General features: G+C 36.8%; 1 protein-coding gene across 1 annotated transcript in view; it reads left to right on the forward strand.

The window, feature by feature from the left end:
* Positions 1-25451, forward strand: part of LOC121137606 (transcription factor 12-like) — a 246523-nt gene that overhangs the window by 146851 nt on the left and 74221 nt on the right. The window contains exons 6-10 of the mRNA XM_040740236.1: positions 3093-3157; positions 20778-20883; positions 22171-22310; positions 22715-22859; positions 23180-23262. Coding sequence (XP_040596170.1) covers positions 3093-3157; positions 20778-20883; positions 22171-22310; positions 22715-22859; positions 23180-23262 — 539 coding nt within the window. The remainder of the gene's footprint in view (positions 1-3092; positions 3158-20777; positions 20884-22170; positions 22311-22714; positions 22860-23179; positions 23263-25451) is intronic.

Consider the following 25451-nt stretch of genomic DNA (forward strand, 5'->3'; position numbering starts at 1 on the left):
CTTTCATCATCAGCACATTTTCCACTCAAGTAAGAGGGGAGACAACACCATGAGGGTGTGACAGAGCAGGCTTCTCTAACCAAAGATTTGGACATGTACAGGAGGAGAGTTACCTGTCCTGTTTCATAGCTACCATCTGAAGATGGAGGTTTTTGTTCCTGCCTGGTCCCACGGCTGCTTTGCCCCCAAATAAACACACTGATGCTATATTAATTACTAAACTGTTTCTATTCATCTATGTATTGCCACGAGGCTGTGGCTTACCTGTAATCCGGCATGTTACTCCTTGGGCATCATGGTGTCTCTTCAAGGCCTCTCTCTCCCTCCTCTCCCCAGCCTTCTGGTCTGGTAGCCCTGCCTATTCTTCCTGCCTGGCTACTGACCAGTGTTTTACTCATCAACCAATAAGACAAACATATATACAGAAGGACATCCCCTATCAACCATCAGCTGCTTTGATCATCTACTTCTTGGCATCAGGGTTTCTAGTAGGAAGACTACAGCTGTCAGAAGTGCCTTTCAGTGTAAGTGAAGCACCTCATACATAGTTTTAGAACAGAGTAGCTACTCAGCAAGCGCTGGTTCCTATCATCAAGCCCACATCAGTCCCAAGACCTTGAGAGTAAAGATGAGAAGTAGAAGGGTATTTTAGAAGGGAATGCTGTTCAGTAAGGATGCCAAGCCTCCTTGGGATGAATATGCTGTAGTCTCTACCTCGCTCAGTTAAAATTTGCTAAAAGTGGGCCAGAGTTCAAAGCACCTGTGGATTTCAAAGCATAGTGGCTGGGATTCTGTTAGTTACTCTTCATTAAGTAGGATGTCTGTATGATGTATTCTCAGGGTTTCCAAAGTAGTTCTTGTTTGTTTGTTTTGGAGACAGAGTCTCTCTGTGGAGCATTGGCTGTCCTGAAACTCACTCTATAGAATAGGCTGGCCTGGAATTCACAGAGATCCATATACCAATGCTTCTGCCTCCTCGATGCTGCAATTAAGGACATGTCTCGCCAGATCTAGCTTCTAAATTTCTTTGCAATGGGTTTGGCTTGGCTTGGCTTGGCTTGGCTTGGCTTTGCTTTGCTTTGGTCTTGAACTTCCTCAGTCTCTCACTCAAGTCCTGGAATTATGTACATGTTACACCTTATCAACTTTAATTGTTTGACATTTATACATACAAAACAAAATTTTGCATTGGCCACAGAAATAGCCTCCCCTGTCCAGTTTAATTAAAGATTAAGGAATAGGCCCAGGAAGCTAAGATGAAATAAACATTTTCTTATGGGTAATTGAAGCAAGAGTATCATCATCATGGTTTTTGTGAAAATGTTGACAGTAGTGATTACTTGTGAGTGAGACTAGCATAGTTGACCATACTGGAATCATACAATGGTAGTCAGACTTCCATAACTGTGACAAAATACCTGATAAGCAACTTAAAGGAGGAAGGATTTACTTAACCTCTCTGTTTCATAGATTGGCTGGCTTCTTTACTACAGGCCTGAGACAAGGCTGACCATCATGGCAGGAGGTTTATTGTAGAACAAACAACTTACAATGATGGGTATGAGTAGGAAGCAGAGAAGAAAAGAGAGGAACCTAAGACCAGTTATACCTATTAGATATTACAACTGGACCCCCTCTTCCATTGTTTTACTCCCAGTAGTCTACTAAATTTATCAGTAGATTAATCTGTTGATGAATACAGAGCCTTCATGACAGGATCACTCCAGAATGTCCCACTCTAAATTCTGTTTCTAGTAAGAACCAAGTCCTCATGACATATCCAAACCATGACACACAGACAAATCTCGAGTTCTTTAGATTTTCCTTCCAATTGTTAGAACAGGTGCTTAGGGTGTTTGAGGTCCTGAGTAATCCCAGTGCATGTGTGAACACACAGGCAATTTTACTATTAAACCATGACCTTAAGAAAATTAGTCCAAAACAGCTCCATGTTCAGTGAGAGACTCTCAGAAAGTAACCTGGAGAGCAGATGGTATCTGACATTGGCCTTTGGTCAGCACACTTGTACAGACAGATGAGTTCATCCACACACATAGGTACACTCATGTATATACAGTAAGCACACACATACACACTCAAATGTGATACAAGACATAAAAATTGCTACTGTCAGTTGTTGGTGCTGTGAGCTACCTAGTGCCCCTCAAGAACTGCCCGAACTGCTCCTGTGCTTGGCTGGCTACCTTCTGAACTTTGTCTCAAATGGAATTCTGAAAGAGAGTTCATATTGCCGGAGACTACAGTGAGGAGTTGGGCAATGCCTTTGGAATAACCTGTAACTAACTGGCCACTTATGTCATGTGTACAACCTGGAAAAAGCTGAGTATTAAGCCTTGCGTGGCCTGGCGTTGGTGGCGCACGCCTTTAATCCCAGCACTCGGGAGGCAGAGGCAGGCGGATCTCTGTAAGTTCGAGACCAGCCTGGACTACCAAGCGAGTTCTAGGACAGCTGAGAAACCCTGTCTCGAAAAACCAAAAAAAAAAAAAAAAAAAAAAAAAAAGACTTGCGTGTATCTGTTAATGGCTCTCTGCCCACACAATTGGAAAAATTTTTAGCAGTAAAGTAGATACACTGTGCTTGTATGTACATGAGGAGATAGCAATAGAAGCCATTAAACTAGTTTTTATATCAGTTTGTCTAAAAAAACAGAATATTATATGAAAATGCAGATTTCAAAAGGGTATGTACCATATAATTGCATCTTTTTCAGTGTATTCAATGTGTATTGATTGAGTGCATGAATGTTCATCCATTCACAAACTACATGAGACACACAGACAACATCTTTGTAATAGAACTGCATGCATGGATGCTGTTTACTCAGCTCTGTCTTCCTGTTTTCATTTGTGAGAGAAAAAAATGTCCAGTTTGAAGCAAATATGTGTGAATATCCTCTGTGAGTTATGTTGCTCAGTATTTGAGTGTCAATTCTTTATTCTCTTGACAATATTTTCATTGATTTCACATTGATTGTCAAGTATTTACTGAGAGTAGAATGAATAGTTTTGAGGCTGAACTGATTGTCCATCAATGAAGTTTTTAACACAAAGTTGTTTTCTTGGTTTTATAGGAAAAGCATCAGAAAGAGGCTCCTTTTCCCTGTACAGCAGAGACTCTGGATTATCAGGCTGTCAGGTAAGTTTAGAAAGACTTATACTTGTGTAATGATAAAGAAAATAGACATTTCTTCACATAAGTTCACAATTGTATTCATTTAGTTTTGTGATTTCATGTGGTTTTGTTTTTAGCAGCTCAGCATATCTTCTATTTCCATTGCCCCCTCTTGAAATGGTTTCCCTTCCACAGTTCAGATTTCCTTAACTTCTATGTAATTGGAGACAAAGTAGACAAAGTTTCTACCACTTTCTAAAATGTATCTCACTTCTGGAAATGATTTTCCCTCCCAGAATTCCCCATAGGAAACACAAATTATTGCTCCATGGAGTGAAGAGCACATGATTCACATGTATAGTTTGAATGTGCTGTACTGGTGGCTGTGGTATTGCCATGAGAAGTGCTTTCAATGCCATTTTACAGCACTCTAAATATTTCAGGCCTCAATTGGCTTTGACCTGGGACCTTGTTCTACTCTTGCAGGTTCTTTTTTTTTTTTTTTTTTTTTTTGTTTTTTTGTTTTTTTGTTTTACGAGACAGGGTTTCTCTGTATTGTTTTGGAGGCTGATCTTGCAGGTTCTTTACAAACTGTGTTTTTGCTACTAGCCATCTTTCCCGCTGTTCTCTCATAGGATTCTGAAAATGTATTTTACCTTCAGTTTCCTTTCAGAATCAAGCCCCTGACAGAAGGAGAGGGGGGAGGAAAGGCAATCTTTATAGGTTTTGATGTAATCTAAGACATGAGAAATATAGTCATCTTAACTGTCACACTAATAATATCACTCTATTTAATACATACATACTCATAATTATTACCTGAAAATACAAGAAATAGTGATAGTCACAATAAGTGATTTGTTAAATTCAACAGATGTCCCATCAATCACACATGGTAGCCCCACACCTGTAATCCCAGAATTTGAATGGCTGAGGCATGAGGATTGCTGAATTTGAGGCTTGAGTAGGCTATAAAGTATGACAGTATTTTTGAAATAAGTGAAAATCCCCTTTATCTCTGGTTTCAATTTATGCACAGCCATCTTTGTTTTGAAACTATAAAATGGAAATTTTCAGAATCAAACCATTGGTCAATTTTAGTTTTACTGCAAGCACTGATTTATCATTGTGCAATTGAGTTTTTAATTGATTCAGCACAGAGGAAAATTGTACCATTTTTAATTAATAACAGGCACAGTACCTTTTAAACTACCTATTAATAAATAAACTAAATAACCTAATAAACTAAAATTTTTTCATGAGTATGATAGTTTGTCTCTTTATACTTATACATATATTTGTTTACACAGCTTAAGTAAATTTTTCAGGACCTTAACAGATAGCAGTGTTAGTTTTTCCTCCAGAAGTTTATCCAAGTTCATTATTACACTCTTAAGAACAAGAGTTTTAAAAACTCAGTTGACTTTTTGCTGCTTATATTTAGGCATTTGTATTGAAAAATAATGAGAGTAAGAATATTAAGAAAATGTAAATGACAAATGTGTATATACCTTGAGAATTTAAAAATAAATGAAGCAAAAATGTATAGAATTAGAAATACATTTATATTAATGAAATTTGAAAATATTACTTAGGTGCTAAAGAGATGACTCGGCCACTAAGAGCACTGTCTGCTCTTTTAGAGATACCTGGTTTGGTTTCCAGAACCTGCATAACAGCTCACATCCAACACCCTCTTCTGGCCTATGTGGGCACCAGGCAGTCAAGTGACACACAGACATAAATGCAGACAAATACCTGATGCATATTAAAAACAAAAACAAAAACAAAAAAACAAGATTTGAAGGTCTTTTCCTCAGCAATTGACATAATAACAGTACAAAATCTTAATAATAGAGCTAAATTAACTCTCAGCAACTTGACCTTATTGGTACTTACAGACTTTGCATCCAACAATTGAAGGGTACATGCTAATTACAATCAAAAGATATGAATTGTATACCAGCGCATAAAATCACTGTTAACAAAGTATAAAGGGTGGAAAATGTAGACTGCGTGAACATAGAAGCCAACATGAAATCATTTAACCATTCATGTAAAATAACCATATTGAATCCCACAAGGTAGAAAGGAGAAAGCCAGCTCTGAAAGGTCGTTCTCTGGTTTCCATGGTCTCACATGCCAACTACATGTAGGCACAAACACAGATAATAATGGTGTCTTAATTAGGGTTTCTGTTGTTGTGACGAGACACCATGACCAAGAAAACCCTTATAAAAAAATGTTTAATTGGGAGTGGCTTACAGTTTCAGAGATTTAGTTCATTATCATCATGACAGAAAGCATGACAGCATGCAGACAGACATGGTGCTGGAAAAGGAGCTGACAGTTGTGCTTCTTGATCCCACAGGCAGCAGGAGACTATGTTTCTCCCTGGGAGTAGCTTAAGCATATGAGACCTCAAAGGCTGCTACCACAGTGACAAACTTCCTCCACCAAGGCCACACTTCATAATACTGCCACTGCCTATTTGCCAAACACTCAAATGCATGAGTCGATGGGGCCATTCCTATTCAAACCAGCACAAATAGTAATTTTAAAACTTATGAAACATAAAGGTATTAGTTTAACAGAATGTAAGACTTTAACAATGAACATATACAGTACAATTGGGAACAATCAAAAGTCTGATCAAAGATACCATGCTTGCTTGTGAATTTGAAGACTATTGTTTACATCTTGTTTTTCCCCAGTTGGGCTATAGATTTAACTTGGTTTCAATCAGAAATCTAACAGACTTTTTTGTAGATAAAAGAATCTTTAAAGATACAAAATAGCAGTGATGTGGCTCAGCAGGTAAGCATAGTACCTACTCAGCCTGACAACCTGAGTTTGGTCCCCAGAATCACAAAGTAGACAGAAAACTAACTCCCATAAGTTGTTCTTTGGCCTCTGTATATGGTCATATGTTATTTATTGTGACACACAATAAGTAAATAAATGTAACTAGTTTTTAAATTAAAGGCAAAAGATTAAAAAGCTGAAACAATTTTTAAAAAGGAAGATGTATTTACCATGATTTCACTATTTACTTCAAAGCAATACTAATCAACAGGACAGTTATGTATTGCATGTAGGTGGGAATATAGCTCAAGGAACAGAACAGAGAGCTAAGAAAGGGCCCTCAGATATATGATATTGATACATGAAATTCAATAAAAGATTATCTCTTCAGTGTAAGGTATTAGACTGACTGTATATCAGTGTGGGAAAGAAGAACTTTATCCCTTATACTTTATAAAACATAAGTTTGCAATGGAACTTTAATTTGAAAACTAAAGTAATGATGCATTTGAGGAGAAAACATACATGAATGTTACCACCTCAGAACAAACAAACATATTTTATAAAAACTTTTGTGTTTGTGTGTGTGTGCTTTTCTGAATGTGTACCAAATGTATGCAGTGTCCTTAGAGGCCAGAAAAGGATATCAAAGCTGGAGTTAGTTACAGGTGGTCATAAGCTTCCTGATGTGGCTACTGGGAACCAACCTGGGTCCTATGTAAGAACATTAAGCACTTGTAACTACCAAGCTATTTCTTCAGACCCAGACAAAAATTCTTAGGAAAGAAGTAGAAAGTATGAGGCATGAAAGTAACCAAAATTTAAAGTGTACTAAACTTCCATTCTCCCCACCCCCAAAAGTACACCATCAAGAAAAAGTAAAGGGAACCTTGTCACTGGCACAAGCCTGTAGTCCTAGATACTCCGGAGCCTGATGTAGGACTACCTCTTGAATCACATAAGTCTAGAGATTGAGGCCAGCCTCAGGCAACATAACCAGATCCCATCTCCAGCCATCCATCCATTGACTTCATTCTTTGACATACATATATAATGTATTTTAATCATACTCACACTCCATTACTCTCTTCTCTCCTGCAGAACCCCTTCTCCCTAAAAAATTCTCTTCCTATTTTCAGGCCTATCCCCCCCCAAAAAAAAAAAAAGGAAGAAAGAAAGAAAACCTGCTGAGTTTAATTAGGTCTTCTTGCATGAGGGTGGATAGGAATTACTTACTAGAGCATGGGTGACCAAAAGTAGGAAATCACTGAAGAAAGTGATTTCCGATCCCTACCCACTTGGCGAGGAGTAGTATGAGGCTCTCTTCCATCCTTGATGAAAGATTGACAGGCCTAATCTTGTGTGAGTAACCAACCACAGCTATGGTGAGCTTTCCTTAGGAAACTTCTTTTAGCAGTATGTGCACATAATGCAGAAACTGTTTTAACCAGTTTGGAGAATAAGTGACTTCTAAGTATTCAGCCCTAAGGGAGATGTCTATATCACTTCTAGGGAATGGAAGAGTCAAAGGATGGTAGAAAAATGCTGTGAAGCACTGTCTTGGATATGATGTGTCCATTGCATCAATAAACTCATAGCAACTGTGCTTATTGGATGAGGTTTTTTATTTTGTTTAGGTTTTTTTCTCTAAACAAAGAAAAGCCAAAACTTAGAAGATATCATACATATTTTCTAAAGTTATAATTTATCTTCTAAATTTAAATTTATAGGTAACATGTTTAGCACATATATCTAACATAGATCTTGTGTATAAAGTATATGATAGTTCATGAAAATGTAATAGGAAAAAGTTAACCCAATTTTATAAATGGATCTGAGCAAACGTTATATAAAAGAAGATATAAAGAAGGCTGATTAGCATGTGCACACCACATTATTAGCTAAGTGGTATATATGAATTAAAATCATCATGGCATACCACTGCATATCCACCCAAATAACTAAATTTACGATAATGAACATCATCAAATATGGAGCAGCCTCAACTCTTTCATGTTGATAATGTGACAATCATAAGGCACAGTGACGTCAGAGTGATAATACTAATTATTTTTTCAAAGTTAAGTATGCAGCTACACCATAATGAGCAATATTATTCATGAATATTTTTCCAAGGAAGATGGAATTATTGTTGTTCATAAAAGGTTTCTGTCAAGAAAGTTCATAGCAGTTGTATACATACTATCTTAGAACTAGAAGCAACCCAGATGTTCAGTAACAGAATGGGTAAACAACTTGTGTTGTGTTCATCCATTGAATGTTGCTCAATAAAATTGAATGAATTAATAACATAGGTAGAAAGACAGGTAAATCAGTGCAGTGTGTAAGTGTGTCTAGATCTTGAAATATATAATGTATGACTTTATGTTCAAACATCTATGAAATGGTAAAACTGTTGATAACCTATTTTCTCATTACCTCTGGGAGAAAGATTTGGCTGTGTAAGGGATGGGAATGCTTGATGTCTTAATGTGTATTCATCAAAACTGATTAGTAAACTGAATGTGCAGACAGTTGTATTGCACATAGAATATATGCATTGAAGCTGAGTGGTAGTGGTACACATCTTTAATCCCAGCACTCAGGAGGCAAAGACAGAGGCAGATAGATCTCTGAGTTTTGAGTTCCAGGGCAGCCAAGACTACACAGAGAAACCCTGTCTTGAAAAACCAAAAAAGAAAAGAATATATGTGTTGAAACAAAAATAAAATGTAACTGAGGGTACATACCTGTAATCCACTTGGGCGGTGGAGTCCACTTGGGTGGGTTAGGAGTTCAAGGCCTGCTTCAAATATTTTGTGAATTGTGAGTTCAAGGCCTGAATAAGCATTGTCATAAAATATATATGAGGGGGTTCATATTAAAATAGCCCCTAATACTAAAGTGGTAAGGAATAATTTTTAATGATTTATTTTGTATATTATGTATATTGATGTTTTGCATGCATGCATGTTTGTGTAAGAGTGTCAAATCCCTTGGAATAGTAGTTACAGGTGTGAGCTGCCATGTTGGTGCTGGGAATTCAACCCAGGTTCTCTGGATGGGCAGCCAGTGCTCTTAACCACTGAACCATCTCTCCAACTCCATAAGTAAGGAATAAATTTTCACAGCAAACAAACAAAAAATGGTAAAACCTCAACACTGAAAACTAGACAATGCTTGAAAATGTTTAAGATTTCAGCAAATGGATAGCTGCAGTGCTATCCCATCTTTATGAACTGGAAGGTAATATTCTATCATCATAAGTAAGTTCTTTTCAAATGCATCTGAAAGTTTTAATGCAGCCTCAATTACCATCCTGGCAGGGATTACTTTGTATGAGAATTAACAAGCTCATTATAAAAACTTTAGAAATACAAATGGGCTGGAATATCAAAAGCATTGTTTTTTGAGACAAGCAAGTTGAGGAATTTATCTACTTAACTACATGACTTAGTAAGAGCTACAATAACTAAGCAGTATGACACTGGCATGATTGGAAACCATTATGCAGACAAAGATGTCCAGCAAAATAGAACTCAGAACTTAAAAACACTTGACGGATGCATTTGATTTTCAATTGTATTTTGTCAAAGAAAACATGTTCATACCTATATGGGCAAATGTGAGCATCATTCTGTCTTTGCACTAAACACCAAAAGTATTCAAAATTAATCTTGGACTTGAATATACAAGCTTAAAACCATATGATTTTAAGAAGGACATAGGCAAGAATGTCTCACCAATGTGATGGTAAGCAAAGGATTCCTATACAAAGCCAAGACTTGATGAAAACGTAAGTGCATACTACTCTTGGAGAAGACCAAGGTTTATTTCTCAGCACTGACACTGGATAGCTTACAACCATAAGTAATTTCATCTTATCAATAAATAATTGTGTTAAGATGATGTTACAGAACTAATTTAAATGAGACTCCAAACAGTGATGTTCATAGAGCAAAATACAGAACTGAATGCAAAGTAGATGATTTGAAAATGGTGTCAGCTGTTCATACCTCAGACAGAATTGTTTTTTCAAGTCTATTACAGATATTTTGCATTACTACTAATAATTTTGGGGAATTAAAATTGCTACTAAAGTGAGAACAAGAAAGCTTGCCGGAGAATGCTATAGATTAAGGGAGCAGGTTACCAGCCAACTCCACCTACTGGAATGTGGACATTTCCATTCATTACAGATTATTGAGTTTTTCTACTTAGGTATCAGAGCTAGGTAGTAGTAACAGAGATGGTCAGGCCTGCTAGGTTTGTATATTTTCTGTCTGGTTCTTTACAGAACTCCTTCTGGTCTGGTTATAGTTTTCCATCAAAATATTAATTTTTTTCCCAAACAGGTTTGTTTCTGATGTCTTATACTGTCATTTGTGGCCAGTGTTATACTAGCCTATTCTTATCCCAAGAGGATTAAAGCTAAAAGGACAGGTCCAGTCTTTCCTTATATAACAACCGGCCTACCTATAGTGGTTTAACTGAAATGTCTCCATATTCTCTGTCATTTGGCTCAGTCTCCAGTTGGTGGTGCTGCTTGAAAGGTTTAGGAGGTGTGACCTTCCTGGGGGAAATTTGTCAGGCTTTAAGAGTTTAAATACTTGAACCATTTTCAGTTATCTCTGCTTTACACTTGTGGTTCAAAATGTGAGCACTTCATTTCTGTTTCAGCCAGCATGCCTCTTGCTTACTGTCGTGCTTCCCACTGTAAAAGACTCTTATTGCTCTGGAACCCTGAGCTAAATAAACTCTTCTATAAGGAGCTTTGGTCATTTTTTTTAATCACAGCAATTGAAAAATAACTAATACAAAACCTACTGTAGGTCCCTTGCCCTCATTTTTCCAAACAGACATCAGTTAATCAAAATACATTCAGTGAAGAAATTGTAAATAGTAATATAAATCGCAAAATCTACCATATAGAGAAGAATTGAGGATGTTTAATTTTAAGAAGCAATAGGAGGGATTTAGGAGATGACTCCGTCAATAAAGTACCTGCCACATAAGCATAAAGGCCTGAATTTAGATCCCCAGAAACCAAGTAAATATGGCACCATGTATCTATAACCAGGTTAGGGAGAGGGAGATCAGCAATAGGTGCCTGGAGTTCGTTTGCCAGGTACCCTAGCCAATTGTTACCTAGCCAGTAGATAAATTTCAAGGTTCATGAAAAGTCCTTGTGACAAAAAGTTAAGGTTGAGTGCCGTAGAAGACAACTGACATGTGGACCTATATACACACAGTTGCATGCATGCATACTTGCATACTCCTACACCCACATAAATATGTACATATACATCATTACACATACAAATCAAAAGACATAAGCTCCTTAGTTCTAATCCCTACCCTGTCTGAAGACCCTGTTGCCATTGAGGAAATAAAGGATTTTTCTGCTCATAGATGGAAAAAGAATGCCAAATCTGATAAGAACAAGAGCAAGTTCAGTCCTTACAACCTCATGGTAGAGTGGGAAAACTAACTCCAGCAAGTTTTACGTGCCAGCACACACACACACACACACACACACACACACACGGTGGGGGAGGATAAATATGTAAGTAAGAGAGAGAATAAATATGTAAATAAGATTTTAATGTAAAAAATACAGTTTATTAAGATCAATTCTGTGATTCCCTGTAGTGACAGGGATAAAACTCCTTCCTTGGGAGAGATGCAAGCAGCATCTATTTTTTTCTCTGAAAATCAAGACAAAATTCTACTCTGGGAAACCCTTCCTTGCAGAGCATTGGTAAGAATTTTCTTATAAGAGTGTAGGTGGTGTTTCTCCCCTGAGCAGTCACAGCTGGAAAACCTTTACTCAGCAGGGATGAGAGCTTCCTCATACCCATGTGGATGGAGCTTCTTGTCTCCCCATTCTAGATACTCCAGTGCCTCCCCCCAGGTCACATGCAATTAAGGGAGAATCAGCAGGTAGTATCTGCAGGAAACTCAAATGAGGGTCTTGTGACCCTTCCCACTCCTTCATAATAAAGTGTAAACTGTCAGCAAGCCCAATTGAATAATCCTTTTTGCAAGGGAATGCAGCTGAACTCTCAAAATGGTTGTTTGCTTGGTTTGAACAACCGTTAATCATGTCACAAAACAGCAGGTGATTAAATTTGATATAGTGATTGAACTTGCAGGTCTGTTGGATAGGTTGATGTTGGTTATGCATAGTGGCCTTTATTTTTTAACCTTATGATCTTTATTTAGTTTGGTTGCTGCAATACTCTATGAAAAAGGTGTTAATGATGCTGCTTGATATCCAAGGAACTTGAAGTCTCAAGCTATATTATCTACCTAAGACTAAATAGCTTATAAATGTCAGTGTTTAGGAGAAAATGGTTGAAGTAATAGATTTCTATGTTCTAGGTTTCAAAGTAAGGAAATGAAATCATGAGCAAACTTTAGAATTAGTGGAGAGAAGGGGTTAAGATGTTAGGCCATGAGGTGAAAGAGCTTCTGCGGTAGGAAGAGGTGGTAGCACTGTACAGGCGAGAGGCTATATCACAGAGAATATCAGACTTCTGTGATTACTGTGCTGCAGCATTCTCTTTTGGAGAGTGGTTTACTAGATTGGTGCTTGGAAGATTGTTGGAGCCAGGAAGGATGGAGAAGTCACAGTTAGCTCTTAGATCAAAGTTCAACCTTTCCCTGTAGCAATGCTCTCCTGAAATAGCATATGAAAGGACCCAAGACACACAGTAGTTAGAAAATTTTTGAAGATCTAAGCGATGTAATTTAGTGGGCTTCATGAGTTGAGAACATAATAAAACTTTGAAGGGGGTCTTTTTGTTTTGTTTTGTTTTCCGAGGCAGGCTTTCTCTGTGGCTATGGAGGCTGTCCTGGAACTAACTCTTGTAGACCGGACCGGTCTCAAACTCACAGAGATCCACCTGCCTCTGCCTCCCAAGTGCTGGGATTACAGGTGTGCACCACCACCACCACCTGGCCTGGGAGGAGAATCTTAAAGTATCAGGTAATAAATAGTTAAAATTTCCCACCAATGAGAGATTTTTGCAAGAATTTCTTGTCAAGGAAAAACCTTCACTCACTGTTCCTGATGACTCTAAAAATTGGCAGTTGCAGCCGGGCAGTGGTGGTGCACACCTTTAATCCCAGCACTCGGGAGGCAGAGGCAGAGGCAGGCAGATCTCTGTGAGTTCGAGGCCGGGCTGGACTGACAGCCTCCAAAACAATACAGAGAAACCCTGTCTCGCAAAAACCAAAAAAAAAAAAAAAAAAAAAAAAAATTGACAGTTGCACTTTTGGGTATAGATTAAGTGCCTTAAAACTACAAAAACTCAGCACATTAAATCTTAACATAATAAAAAAGATAATTGGCGCTAGGTGCTGATGGTACATGCCTTTAATTCCAGCACTCGGGAGGCAAAGGCAGGCAGATCTCTGGGTTTGAGGCAAGAATGGTCTACAGAGCTAGTTCCAGAACAGCCAGGGCTACCCAAAGAAACCCTGTCTTAAAAAAACAAAACAAAATAGTGTAGTTTTTTTTAATGACTTTTCTCATTGCTTTGATCAAATACCATATGACTAAAAAGATATATTTGCCTTGTAAATCAGAGTACAGTCCATCCTGAAGAGGAAGGCAAAGCAGGATGAGTATGAAACAGGTCATTGAATCCAGTTAGGAAGCAGGGAGGGATGAATGCTGGGAGTATATTCACTTTCTCCGTTTTATTCATCATAGAACCTTGGGTCCTGGTATGTTGCTATGCACTGAAGATAGTTTCTCCCTTTTCAGTTAATCCTTTATAGAAACACTATCATAGACATCCAGGAATGTGTTTTTATGTTGATTCTTAATCCAGTCAAATTGACAATCAAGGTGCACATCAAGATGGAATACAAACAGTAACTCAGTGTTATCAACTGTTGAAATTGGGTTACTGGTACACAATTTATTGTACTGTCTTCTACTTCCATTAGACATGAAATTTCCCAGAATAATCATTGTCTTGAAGATGTCCAGGTGTAGATTCATACGCTGTTACATGCTAACTGCATGCCTAATACTAGATTGGGCTAGGTGTTACTCTTTGCTGTATTGAGTGAAAATTGGTTCCCTGTGAAAGCTCTGAAGAAAAAGTTGTTTCAGAACATTATTGTACTCCCAGAGCCTTCATACCACTGTCACAGAATCCATGTTGATGCCTTATTTAGCTACAGTTGGTTCTTTGATATTTGTCAACTTAGACTTTGGTCACTACCAACACCATTTGAATCTGCCTTTATGAAATCCCTGTGGTGTTGTTTTGCAAGTGGGGATGCCTTCCACAAACCTGTAAAACCCTTTTCTAAAAGTTGTCATGTTTTTAATTATTTAAGTACTCAATATATCCAGATGACTTTTAGCTTAATTCTTTATGTGCTTTTATTTCCAGGAAGTATGTTCTCTTTCTCATTCAAAGCAGGCACTTGCCAACATACTCTGTGCCTTCCCCCAAAAAAGTTTTTCTTAATTGATCTATGACTTATATCTCTTACTCTCATAACTTTTCATTGGCAGGTGGAAAATTTTGGAGAAAGTCTGAAAGTTTTCATTAAAAATTAACTATTAAGATAATAAAATTTCTCTTTGCTGCTGATTCTTAAAGTTTAAAAAATGTGAGCTATTCGGTTCACACGCTTTAGAAACTTAATCACACAAGGGTAGTTTATTTTCTCTTTTAAACCAGAAAGATTAGACAAATTACTTAGGCGTAGCATGCATGTAATGGATGACTATCATTATCTTCTCAAACCTGCATGATATTTAAAAGCATAGACAATGATAATTAAATTTTTAAGAATTCATGTTGAGATGATAAGATTTGTAATGTGCTAGAAAACCTGGCTAGTTGTGGGTATTTACTGATCCAGGAAGGCATTCATAGAAGCCGATTCTATTACAATATCTAAACATGCTCCCTTTCTGTCTCCCACCCTGAATTAATATAGTGTCCAAAGTGTTGGTAATGACTTGAAGCTATGCAGGTTACACAAAGCGTTTAATGAAATCTTGTCTTAGAAAAAACACTTGTGAGGGTCGTAATTAACAGCTCGTTTTCTGTAATTCTATTGATTACTCATTCATGATCCTTTGTTCTCAGAATGATAACCACCAACATGGATGTTGCTATCTGATGAGATTCTTAGGACAGAATTCTTCAGTAGCTTGTAGATAATTGCTGACAGCCCTGAAATTTCAGAGTAAATTAATTAACATGATAATACAATTATTTTATAGATGTCAGTGTTTGCCAGAGTTTAAATTTATTGCATTCTATTTTTTAGTCATTTGTGGGAAATTATTTTGTGTACCTTAGTTCTCACCCCTCCAGAGTTTGCATTGAATGTGACTTGAAGTGAAGGGCTTCTTGTTCACCTTGCAGTCACCTGTCATAATCTCTGAAACATCAACTGGAGCTAGTCAAACTACTGTGATTTTTTGTTCTGAAATGAAAGAAGTACATATAAAAGTTGCTGTAACATTTTGCTAATTTTGCTCTGAACACACTGTCTTGATCATCAACAGAAGAGTCCCTCAAGTGCCAAGAATGGAGCTGTGACTGTGATAGGGCTTTGTTTTTCTCTATTTAATTTAAGCATGTTCCCTCCTTAAAAAGACAAACCTTTGAACAGTTGCTTGCCTTTATGTAATAAGACCATGTAACATTTCATGAATGTAAAGGAGGCATGAAATTAGACATTGCATAGACACTATGCAGCAGAAATATTTTGAGATACATGACTCTAGTATTCCCAATCTTATTTTCCTAGAAAGCAAATTAGTAATAAGGACTCAGTACTTGAAGTTTTTAATCATAAAATAATGCTTGCTTTAAAAAAAGAATGGGATCTTACTCCACAGGCCAGGCTGGCTTCAGCTCTGTAGCCCTTCCATCTCAGCTTTCCAAGTGCCACGATTACAGGTGTGCATCACCACTTCCAGCCTGGTGCTTTCAGTTCTTTACATACAGTAAATTAGGCCCTTATTTAATCTGAAGGTAAGAATAGATAGGAGTATATTTACTAAGTATTCACGCCAATCCATTTAGTGTTAAAACGTAGTATGAAAAAGTAAGCGTACATTTACCATCTGTAAAGATAACAAATGCCCATATTATTGCTGTCTGCTGACTCTGAATCCATTTAGCTACTATTTTGCATAAATGTTCTTCTTCCTATGAAATCATATTTATAATCTTTTCAATCTAACAGAGTTCACATTAATAAATGACATTGGCCAAGCTTTCTGCTTTATTTCTTTACTTAACTTTCAGAGCATACTTAAACTAAAGAGCTTTCTTAAGTTCATATTTGAGAGCCAAGGTAACTCTTACCTATGAAGAGGGAAAGAAACCTTAAAGTTGTATCCATAGATTACTAAATTCTTTAGAAAGAAATTAGTACTTTTGGTTACTGGTTTATCATATATAATTCAAATTGTTACATCCTAGAAGCTTCCTATATGGCTTAGAAAGGATTTTTTTCATTGAGTATTACTCATTGTTCATTATCTTTTTACAAATGAAGTCTAGAAGGCTATGAACAGAATTTTTTCCTAATAGTGTAGTAAGAAATGAATTCTACCATGTTTCAGAGTATTAATTCTGCCCTGAATAAGACAGCTTGTGTGAATAAAACTGGTTTGCCTGGTTCTCTATCCTCTGGGACATTAGTATTCTTTCTGCTTATGATACCTCTAGGCCAAGATCAGTGGTAGTCAATAGTGCATCTATTAAACCAGGCTGAAAAGTCATAAACATGCACTGATATCTAATTTTATTTTAGGAGAATAAAAGTAAAATAGCTCATTATGTTTGCTTTGGTGTTAACATGTTTAAGGAAACAAATAAGCGAAATTGTATCATTTTGCTAATGGTATAATATCAAAATGTAAGGCTTGTATTATAGTGTAATTTTGCTGTATTTTTTAGTAAATTTGCAGTATTTTCCATTGATTTATTGCCCATGGTTTTATTTATTGTCAGGTCCTTTCAGATGAAATTGTGTCCTAAACTTGGTCTTTATTTCTTTCAGTGCTGAATTGGGTCTATTTAGTTAACAGGATAAGCTAAATTTTTAAGGAAGCAACTGCCACTGTGTTTACTTGGCTAACTCATGTGAGTCATAACAGTTTAAAAACAGAGGGAAATAATTATTGCTCTGATTCAGACAGTGGAGTGAAGTAACAGCCTCTGTATGGTTTTGGCAACAGTAATCATAGTGAAACAAGAAGTAGGGCATTTTCTGTTCAGGGTTGTCTACAGTGGAGAAAGCGGGTTATCAACACTAGTTAGTAACAAGCAATCATCTTTCCCCTTAATTTGTGTTTTCATCATGTAGTCAGTACACATTTCCAAAGTTCCCCAGTTTGTCCTCCATGGCTAACTCAGCTTTAGGATTTAAACTGTGGAGTCATTTAGAAATTACTCAAACTTATTTTAAGGTAACATCTTTGTGTATGTTAGTGAGATTCTAGAGGTTTAGGAGTCTTGTGTGAAGGGAGAGACTCAATTGGCCTAGACAGGATGCTCTAAATGGTAACCAACTAGTGAGTCTTCAATGTTGTTTATTATTTCCTTGAGACTTTTACTTTGAAAAAGTTAAGACCCAAAGAAAAGGCAAATGCATGTTATGTATTCTTCACCAAGATTCATCAGTTAACATTTCACTTTCCAGTGTGTGCACTGTACAGGCAGATTCATGGGATAACATGATTTGTTTTATCTGTTTTTGATTGGGACTAATACAGCTTGAATATATTCTTTGGTTTTGGACTCTTGATCGTTACCTCTCCCTCCAGACGTTTGCCTCTTCTGTCTCTTCTCTCTTCATCTAGTCTTACTTTAGCCATGGGGAATTTTACAACCCATGAAGCTTGAATTTAGGGCAGACCAGGTCTTTTGAAACTTCACGCCATTGCATAAGACAAAAAGTATTATGCCTAAGAAATAGAGAATTAGAATACTGTGTATCTTATTTCTTCATACATAAAGATACACACAGTGATTTACAGAGGAAAGAGAAAAGTAATTGGGGATGGAGAGATGGCTCAGTCGTTAAAGGGTGACTCACAACCAAAAATATAAGAGAAAAGTAAATAGAATGTTTTACGATAACTAAGCCATCCTCCATACTTCAACTGTTTAAGCCTTGCTCTTTCTAGGGTTGTTGGTAATGCATGCATGGAGAAAAGAGGGAAGGTTTGTGCATGTAAACCATCTACCTAGTATCACAAGTCAGGATTTGAACATTGAACATGGGTGTCTAGTTTGCCTTTATTTTTTCTAGGACATTAGTATGTTTATTGCATAGTCTCCTTATGCAAACATAAAAATGAACTTTTCCTCTTTATCATTTAGGTCATTTGTGCCTCTTTACTGCAACCATTTTGATATCTCTGAAGAAGAAGACCAAATTTTACTCTTGTGCTGGTCTATGTATGTGTGCATATGCACTCACATATTATGGTCTAAGCAATTATTATCTTTCTGAACTGAGCCCTTTAACCCAGCTTTGAGACCTCATATTTGCTATGATGCTAAACTCCCCCATTGTAACAAGAAACCATAGCTGTTACAGAAATCATCAGCAGGACTGTGTTGCATTTAAAGTAATTTCAGAAACAAGTCCAGTTTGACTGGCAGAATGTCATTTGTTGGCCCTTAATATAAATCATTATTTATATGTTATAGGGACAGAACCTGGGTCCTCTGCAAGAGCTGCCAGTGCTTTTGACTGCTGAGCCATCCCTTCCATCCCCCTAATGGAATCTTTTATAAAATAAGTTTAAAATAGAAAAGGCATTTAAAAACATGTATGTGTCACACTTTCCTGTGAGGATCTTTTTCTGTAATTCCTAAGAACCTAGCTTCTCCCAAACATTTCAGGTACCACAGGTGTGTGTTTACTTTGAGGAGGTGACAGGAAACAAACATGAAAACCAATCCATTAAAAATAGTAAGGGTGCTAATTTTACCTGGACTAACAGGAAGAGATGAAAAGCACTTTCTAACCTTTATGTACATTAGGCTGTGCTTGGTGAGTAGAGTAGAATCTCACAAAACCTATGACAATGGCATTAAAAACTGACCAGTGGTAATACCAAACGGTGTAACTCCTTCTGTTGGCATGATAGAAATATGGTATATCAGCTAATTTTTACTGGCTACTTCCTGCACTATCAGAAGCATTGTGCTAAATACTTGATGCATTACCTCATCTCATCTTCCCTGTGAGGTACAGGATAAAGCCACCTTACAAATGAGAAATTTGGACTTCCAGAAGATTGAGAAATCTGTATGGCTAGTGCATTTTGGGAAGAATAAATTTTGATAGCTTGTGAATTTATAACTGATAGTTTTGTAAATTTTTTAAATTGCTACCATTTTACCTTGGTGGGAGAATCAGCACCACCCCCAGAGCTTTGTTTGCTAGGTGTGTTCTGCCGGTGAGCTGTGTCCTGAACCCCAACTCTTCCCTTACTACTGTTTAAAAGCTTGTGCTTGGTTTAAAAATGCCATATTTTGTCCTTTTTCCCCACTTCTAAGATGGGGAAAAACTGTTGCTAAGTTTCTTCTATATGATTCCACAAAATCCCAATGGTTATATAAACAATGTGTATGTTTTTGTATATGTTTCCTTAATGATAATGCTTTCTCTAGTTAAGTGAAATATAATTTTTATAGCGAAATTTAATGGATATACTCCTAACAAATTAAAACAAAATTAATTTCTTACGCTGCTGACATTAGCCACTTTGTCTTCTTTCTTACTCCTGGCTTACTTTACAATCTATAGGTGGGTGGCCCTTTTTCTTATAAAACATTTTGTTGATAGGGTTAGTGTGTTAAGACAGTCTCACTCTTGCCAAGGTCCATGTTGAACTTGATGCCATCCATCCTCCTGAGTTACTGGGAGTGCAGGCTTCATACATAACTCTGCTTATTATTTGTTTTTGTTTGTTTGTTTGTTTGTTTGTTTTGTGTGTGTGTATGGTTTTTTTTTTTTTCGGTTTTTACAAGACAGGGTTTCTCTGTATTGTTTTGGAGGCTGTCGGTCCAGCCTGGCCTCGAACTCTTATTATTTGTTTTATTCTTTCTAAAGTTCAATAGTTCTGAGAATGCTGGGGTCTTAATTTCATTCACTATTTTGGCTGCCCATTTAGTTTTCCCAAGGATTGTATGTTGGCCATTTGATAGCTCATAATGTTCATAGTTTCTTTATCTGAAGCAAATGGTCACTAAAGGAAATTATTACTGCCTTAACAATTAAATAATCTTTTTCTTAAAGATATGCCAAACTTGGAAGTATACCTGAAATTTAAGAACTAAGACCTCTCGGCAGAATTTGATTTGGTTTCCTAAGTTAAGGAAGTTACTGAACCATGTTGCTGTGCTTGCCTCTTACCAGAAATATTTCATATCATTCACTTTGTTTGAACTGATAAAGTTTACGACAGTGAAAAGTTTGTGTGCTGCTTAGGATTCAGAAACACTTGTTTGCCCCATCAGATTTCAAAACACACATTGCTAAGATTAAATTTTTCTGTCTGAATCTCTTAGGCCTTTTTCAGCCACCAGCTGTAATTGTCATAACAAAATGGAATACATGAATATTTGAAGTAATTTATTTTCCAGTAACCAGCTAAAAAGAAATATGTAGTTAGTAACCAAATTTGATGTCATCTATGTAACAATCTTTCTGTTTGCAAGATTAGTACATGAGACTTTTTAGGTTCTTTGTGGAACACAGAACTCATTTTATGTAAGTAATATGATAATCATTTACATTTTAATTAAATCTCCTGTTTTGCTTTAAGGTATATGCACCATCCCCAAATTCTGATGATTTCAACCGTGAATCTCCTAGTTATCCATCTCCCAAGCCACCAACCAGTATGTTTGCTAGCACTTTCTTTATGCAAGGTAAGCACTACCAGCAGTTGTGAGAGTCAGCTGGAGCTGCAGTGTGCTGGTATTAAATACGAGAAAAAAGATAGCTGTACAGAAATTCTTACTGTACTTTTCTAAGAATTTTTTTCTCTGAAATCAGTTAAAATTTAGCCATACAATATTCTAGGGGCATTTGTTACAAATTGTAGTTTCATTAAATTATCCAACAAACCTTTAAAATTATCATCTACTATAAACAGAAAAATGAGCAAAGCTGCCATGGTTTGTTGTAGAATGTTGAAATATGAAAGATAGAAAGAAACAGTAGTGGTTTACGGTTTGGATTATAGTTCCATAAAGAGTAAATACAAAAAACTAAATGAGACGTGTTAGAGAGAAGATGTGTAGCATTTCTTCTAATTTGTATCTGACAAATCATTTTTATTTGGTTCCCTGTGGTTTGGTATTGTGATAAGTGTGTATGTAGGAGCTGTACATCATTACATAAATGGTTCCTTGACTGTGCCATAGATAAAGTCACTGCTGACATCTAATTTTAAGCCTCACTATATAATGTCACTTTTTACCTTGACTTACTGTGAAAGAAATTTCTCCATTCCTTCTTTTCAGAATATCTGATATATGTGTGTTGCCTATTTTGGGTTAAGGCCTTTAGTAGAACATTTAGCCGAAAATTAAATCTAATTTGCCCCCAGATTTCAAATACCAGATTTCTTGGTATGAAATGAATATTTTTTGAAGATCATTAAAATAATCCACCTATTACATAATATGTGCTGGGTGTTTTTTTTTAACTATAAAAGTTACTTCTTTTTATATAATAATTTTGGGCCTGGGGGGAAGAAACCCTGATAGAATATTACGTTTGTTTCTGATGCTGTGATAAAGTACCCTGACAAAAGCAACTTGGAGAAGGGTGACAATCCATCACAGCAGGTGAGTTACTGGAGTGGGAATTTACACAGCTAAACACATCAGAGTAAGAGCAGAAAGAAGTGAATACATGTGCACTCACTTGGTCAGCTCACTTTTTTTTTTTACGATTAAATAGTTCAGGACACAGACAACAAAATGGTACCTTTCACGTTCCATTAACCTGGTTAAGAAAACTCTTCACAGATGTGCCCTCAGTCTTCTGATCTAGGCAGTCCCTCACTGAATTACTTTTCCTGGATGATTCTAGATCATCTGCAACTGAACTGAACAGTTGAAATCAATCATCATTATATCCTTTGGATAGTTTTAGATATACTCAAAAAATTCTGGCTAACGAAAACTTTGTATTTATTTTTCTTTTAGATGGGACTCACAGTTCTTCTGACCTTTGGAGTTCATCAAATGGGATGAACCAGCCTGGTTTTAGTGGAATTCTGGGGACCTCAACTTCCCACATGTCTCAGTCAAGTAGTTATGGCAGCCTTCATTCACATGACCGCTTGGTAGGCTATCAAACAATATTTTGTCCTACATCTTTCTTTTTGTATAAAAATCAATTATGCCAAAACTTCTGAACTTTGAAGTGTTTACAGGCTTACTTTACCATGACTTTTTTCAGTGTGACTGCCCTGCCAAACTTGTTATATGTCATGCTCATTTTAACCTTTTTTTATACAGATTGTCCAGGATAAGTCTACATTCATATTCAGAAAATACATGCTTTAATTTTTTATTTATTATCTGTGTGTGAGAGAGAAGAGGGTGGGAGGGGTGGGGTTGGAGAAAGAAGAGAGAGCAGCACATAACTAAGGACTGAAACTTCAAGTGTGGGAGGTAAGTGCTCTGCCCCCAAGCAATGTCCCCAGCCCTCAGAAAACATAATAGGTCGTGTCTCCTTCCCTTCTAGAGTTATCCTCCACACTCAGTGTCACCTACAGACATAAGCACGAGTCTTCCACCAATGTCCAGCTTCCACCGTGGCAGCACCAGCAGCTCACCGTATGTTGCCGCCTCCCATACTCCTCCCATCAATGGATCAGATAGCATTCTAGGTGAGCTTCTGGGTTGAGAAACTTTCTAATCCTAATTTGAGAGTTTTGTTGAAACCCATATTGTTCAATAAAGTTTGTAGTATTTAGTTTAAATAAAAATGAAAGAAGATAATTAACCTTTAAGTTTCATTAATACAAAACCAATACATAACTCATCTTTATTTTATAGCTTATTAAATTGCACATAGATTGTTTCCTGATTCAAAATGATAGATGAGGTCTCAATCCAGGGTACCCTTGAAGTAATAGGTACATGATTAAGAAAAAAAAAAGTAGCATTCCTGCTAGTCTTGTTTTGTTTACCTGTTTGAACCATCCAGGAGCCAGAGGGAATGCTGCTGGAAGCTCACAGACGGGTGATGCACTTGGAAAGGCTTTGGCATCTGTAAGTATTGGGGACACATTCTACTGATGAACTAGGGTTTATATTTTGTGAACAGTAAATGGCATAGTTACATTGTTAACATAATTACTCATTTAAGAGCTGTTTTCTGTTTATATTGTTACATACCATTAAAGTAGTTCATGATAACACCTCCCTGCTCCATACCTACAAGAACTGTATTTGTGGTTTCATTTAAGTATGTCTTTATTTGAGTGGAACAGATATAGATAAAACAAAGAGGAATTTGGGGAAATATATGTGTTTTAAACACTCAAGTGACCCATTTAAATAATCAAGAGGAGTCAAGAAAGAAAATCCAGTTCATCTAATATGAAGGAAGTACCTTTATAAGGGTTTTCACAAGATGGAATAGACTTTTATTTATGTATTAGGAAAAAACAATCAGCTGGGTAGTGGTGGCACAAGCCTTTAACCCCAGCACTCGGGAAGCAGAGACAGGCAGTTCTCTGAGTTCTTGGCCAACCTGGTCTACACAGTAAGTTCCAGGACAGGCTCCAAAGGGATAAGGCTCAGAATCATTGAAAGACTAGTTCTGAAATAAATGAAACTGATTCAAAGACATTTTATAATATGATATAGCTAGTGTTTGTCACATCAAAATGATAGAGGCAATGATAACCGTTTAATATATCTGGCTTGTACATTGTTAAAATTAGTTTGGAAGCCTAAAGCTAGAAAGGAGAGATGGGTATTTATTAATTATCTGTAAAGACTCAACTCTAATTATTCAAATTCAAATTATGCCTTCTGCCTTGTGAAGTTTCTCCTTAGACTTGTAATTTTTTTTCTCCTCCTTTAGTTTGAGCAGTCAGCTTGTTAGAATTCCAGAGTTGTCTTATATTTTGTCTGAAATACACTTAACTTTCTCAAACATTTGCTGTTGATAGGGAAAGTAGAACTCTGATACGTGAGCAGCTGTTGAGCTCCTGAAGAAAGAAACTTCTTTATGTATTGTTTGAGTAAATAAACCTTTCTCTATAGCTGTAAGTATGAGTTTTTTGAGAAATGAAGCCAAGTCTAACTTATCTACCATATACTGGAACCCTGCACATAGTGGAGCCCAGTAAATGTTTGCTGGATTTAATCTTGGAACATACGTAATAATGGTGGTGGTACAAACCCACAGAAATGATCAACCGTGGGCTGAGTGCTTGGCACTACACTAAGCATTTCCATGCCCTATTTCATTTAATCCTCAAGAAAACGCTTTAAGGTTGGCATTATTACCCTCACATTACAGGTTGGGGAACTGAGGTTTAAAGGTTAAGTGACTTGGACTCAAAAGATTAAGTAGTTTGTTCTAGAGACCACTAGCTAGTAAGGGTAGAGCTCATATACAATAGAACCCCCACCTAACTAGCCTCAAACTGTTCCTCTCTGCTGCTTTGGGTATCAAAAAAGCTGTGTTGCAAGGACTATCTTAGAGGTAGGTATTAGGATGGTTAAAGAAAGTTGTCCCTACTTTTTTCTGAATTTATTCCCTGAAGAAAAAACTTGGTGTATAGGGAGAAAATTGGTCTTGGCAATGATTGGCATGCTATGTTCCTCCTCATTGTTGGAAGAATCAGTAACAGATAGGTCATTCACATATAAGAAGACAAGTAACATTTGACTCTTAATATTAAGCAAAATTTCAAAATAAAACCTCCATTCAGGAGTCATTTTTTTTCTCACAGGTTTTTGTTTTGTTTTTTCAAGGAAAGTGTAAGTGAGGAAATCATTGTATGGGCAGACAAGACTTTGTGATATTCTCAGAGGTCCTTCAAGCTTACTTTAGTTACCCTGACATCCTTGATTTTCCTTCCATATTATGAACAGCATATTAGCCAGACCAGGATGGCATTTGGAGAGAAAAATCCAAATTCACTCTGAGTGGAAGCCAGGAAGAAATGTTTAATCTAGCTAGTGGGTGGGCTTTGGTTGTCATGGAAACTCAGCTCTGTCATCCTGTGTTGTTACTAGGCAAGAACAACCAGGTCATTCAATAAATCATTTCTGTCATAGCTAAGAGTGATGCATTCCATCTGCTCCATCACTGCAGACCCTCATGTGCACACTTCCTATTCCTTCCTTCAGTCTCCCTCTATCTCCCCAAACAACATTGTTTCTCCAATTTTCCTTATAAACTCCCATTCTCATAAATAATGTTTAGTGTTTAAAATGTACTAAAAAGAAAAAACAGTAGT

The sequence above is a fragment of the Mesocricetus auratus genome, unplaced genomic scaffold (genome assembly GCF_017639785.1).
Source record: "Mesocricetus auratus isolate SY011 unplaced genomic scaffold, BCM_Maur_2.0 Super-Scaffold_100691, whole genome shotgun sequence".
NCBI classification, from domain to species: domain Eukaryota; kingdom Metazoa; phylum Chordata; class Mammalia; order Rodentia; family Cricetidae; genus Mesocricetus; species Mesocricetus auratus.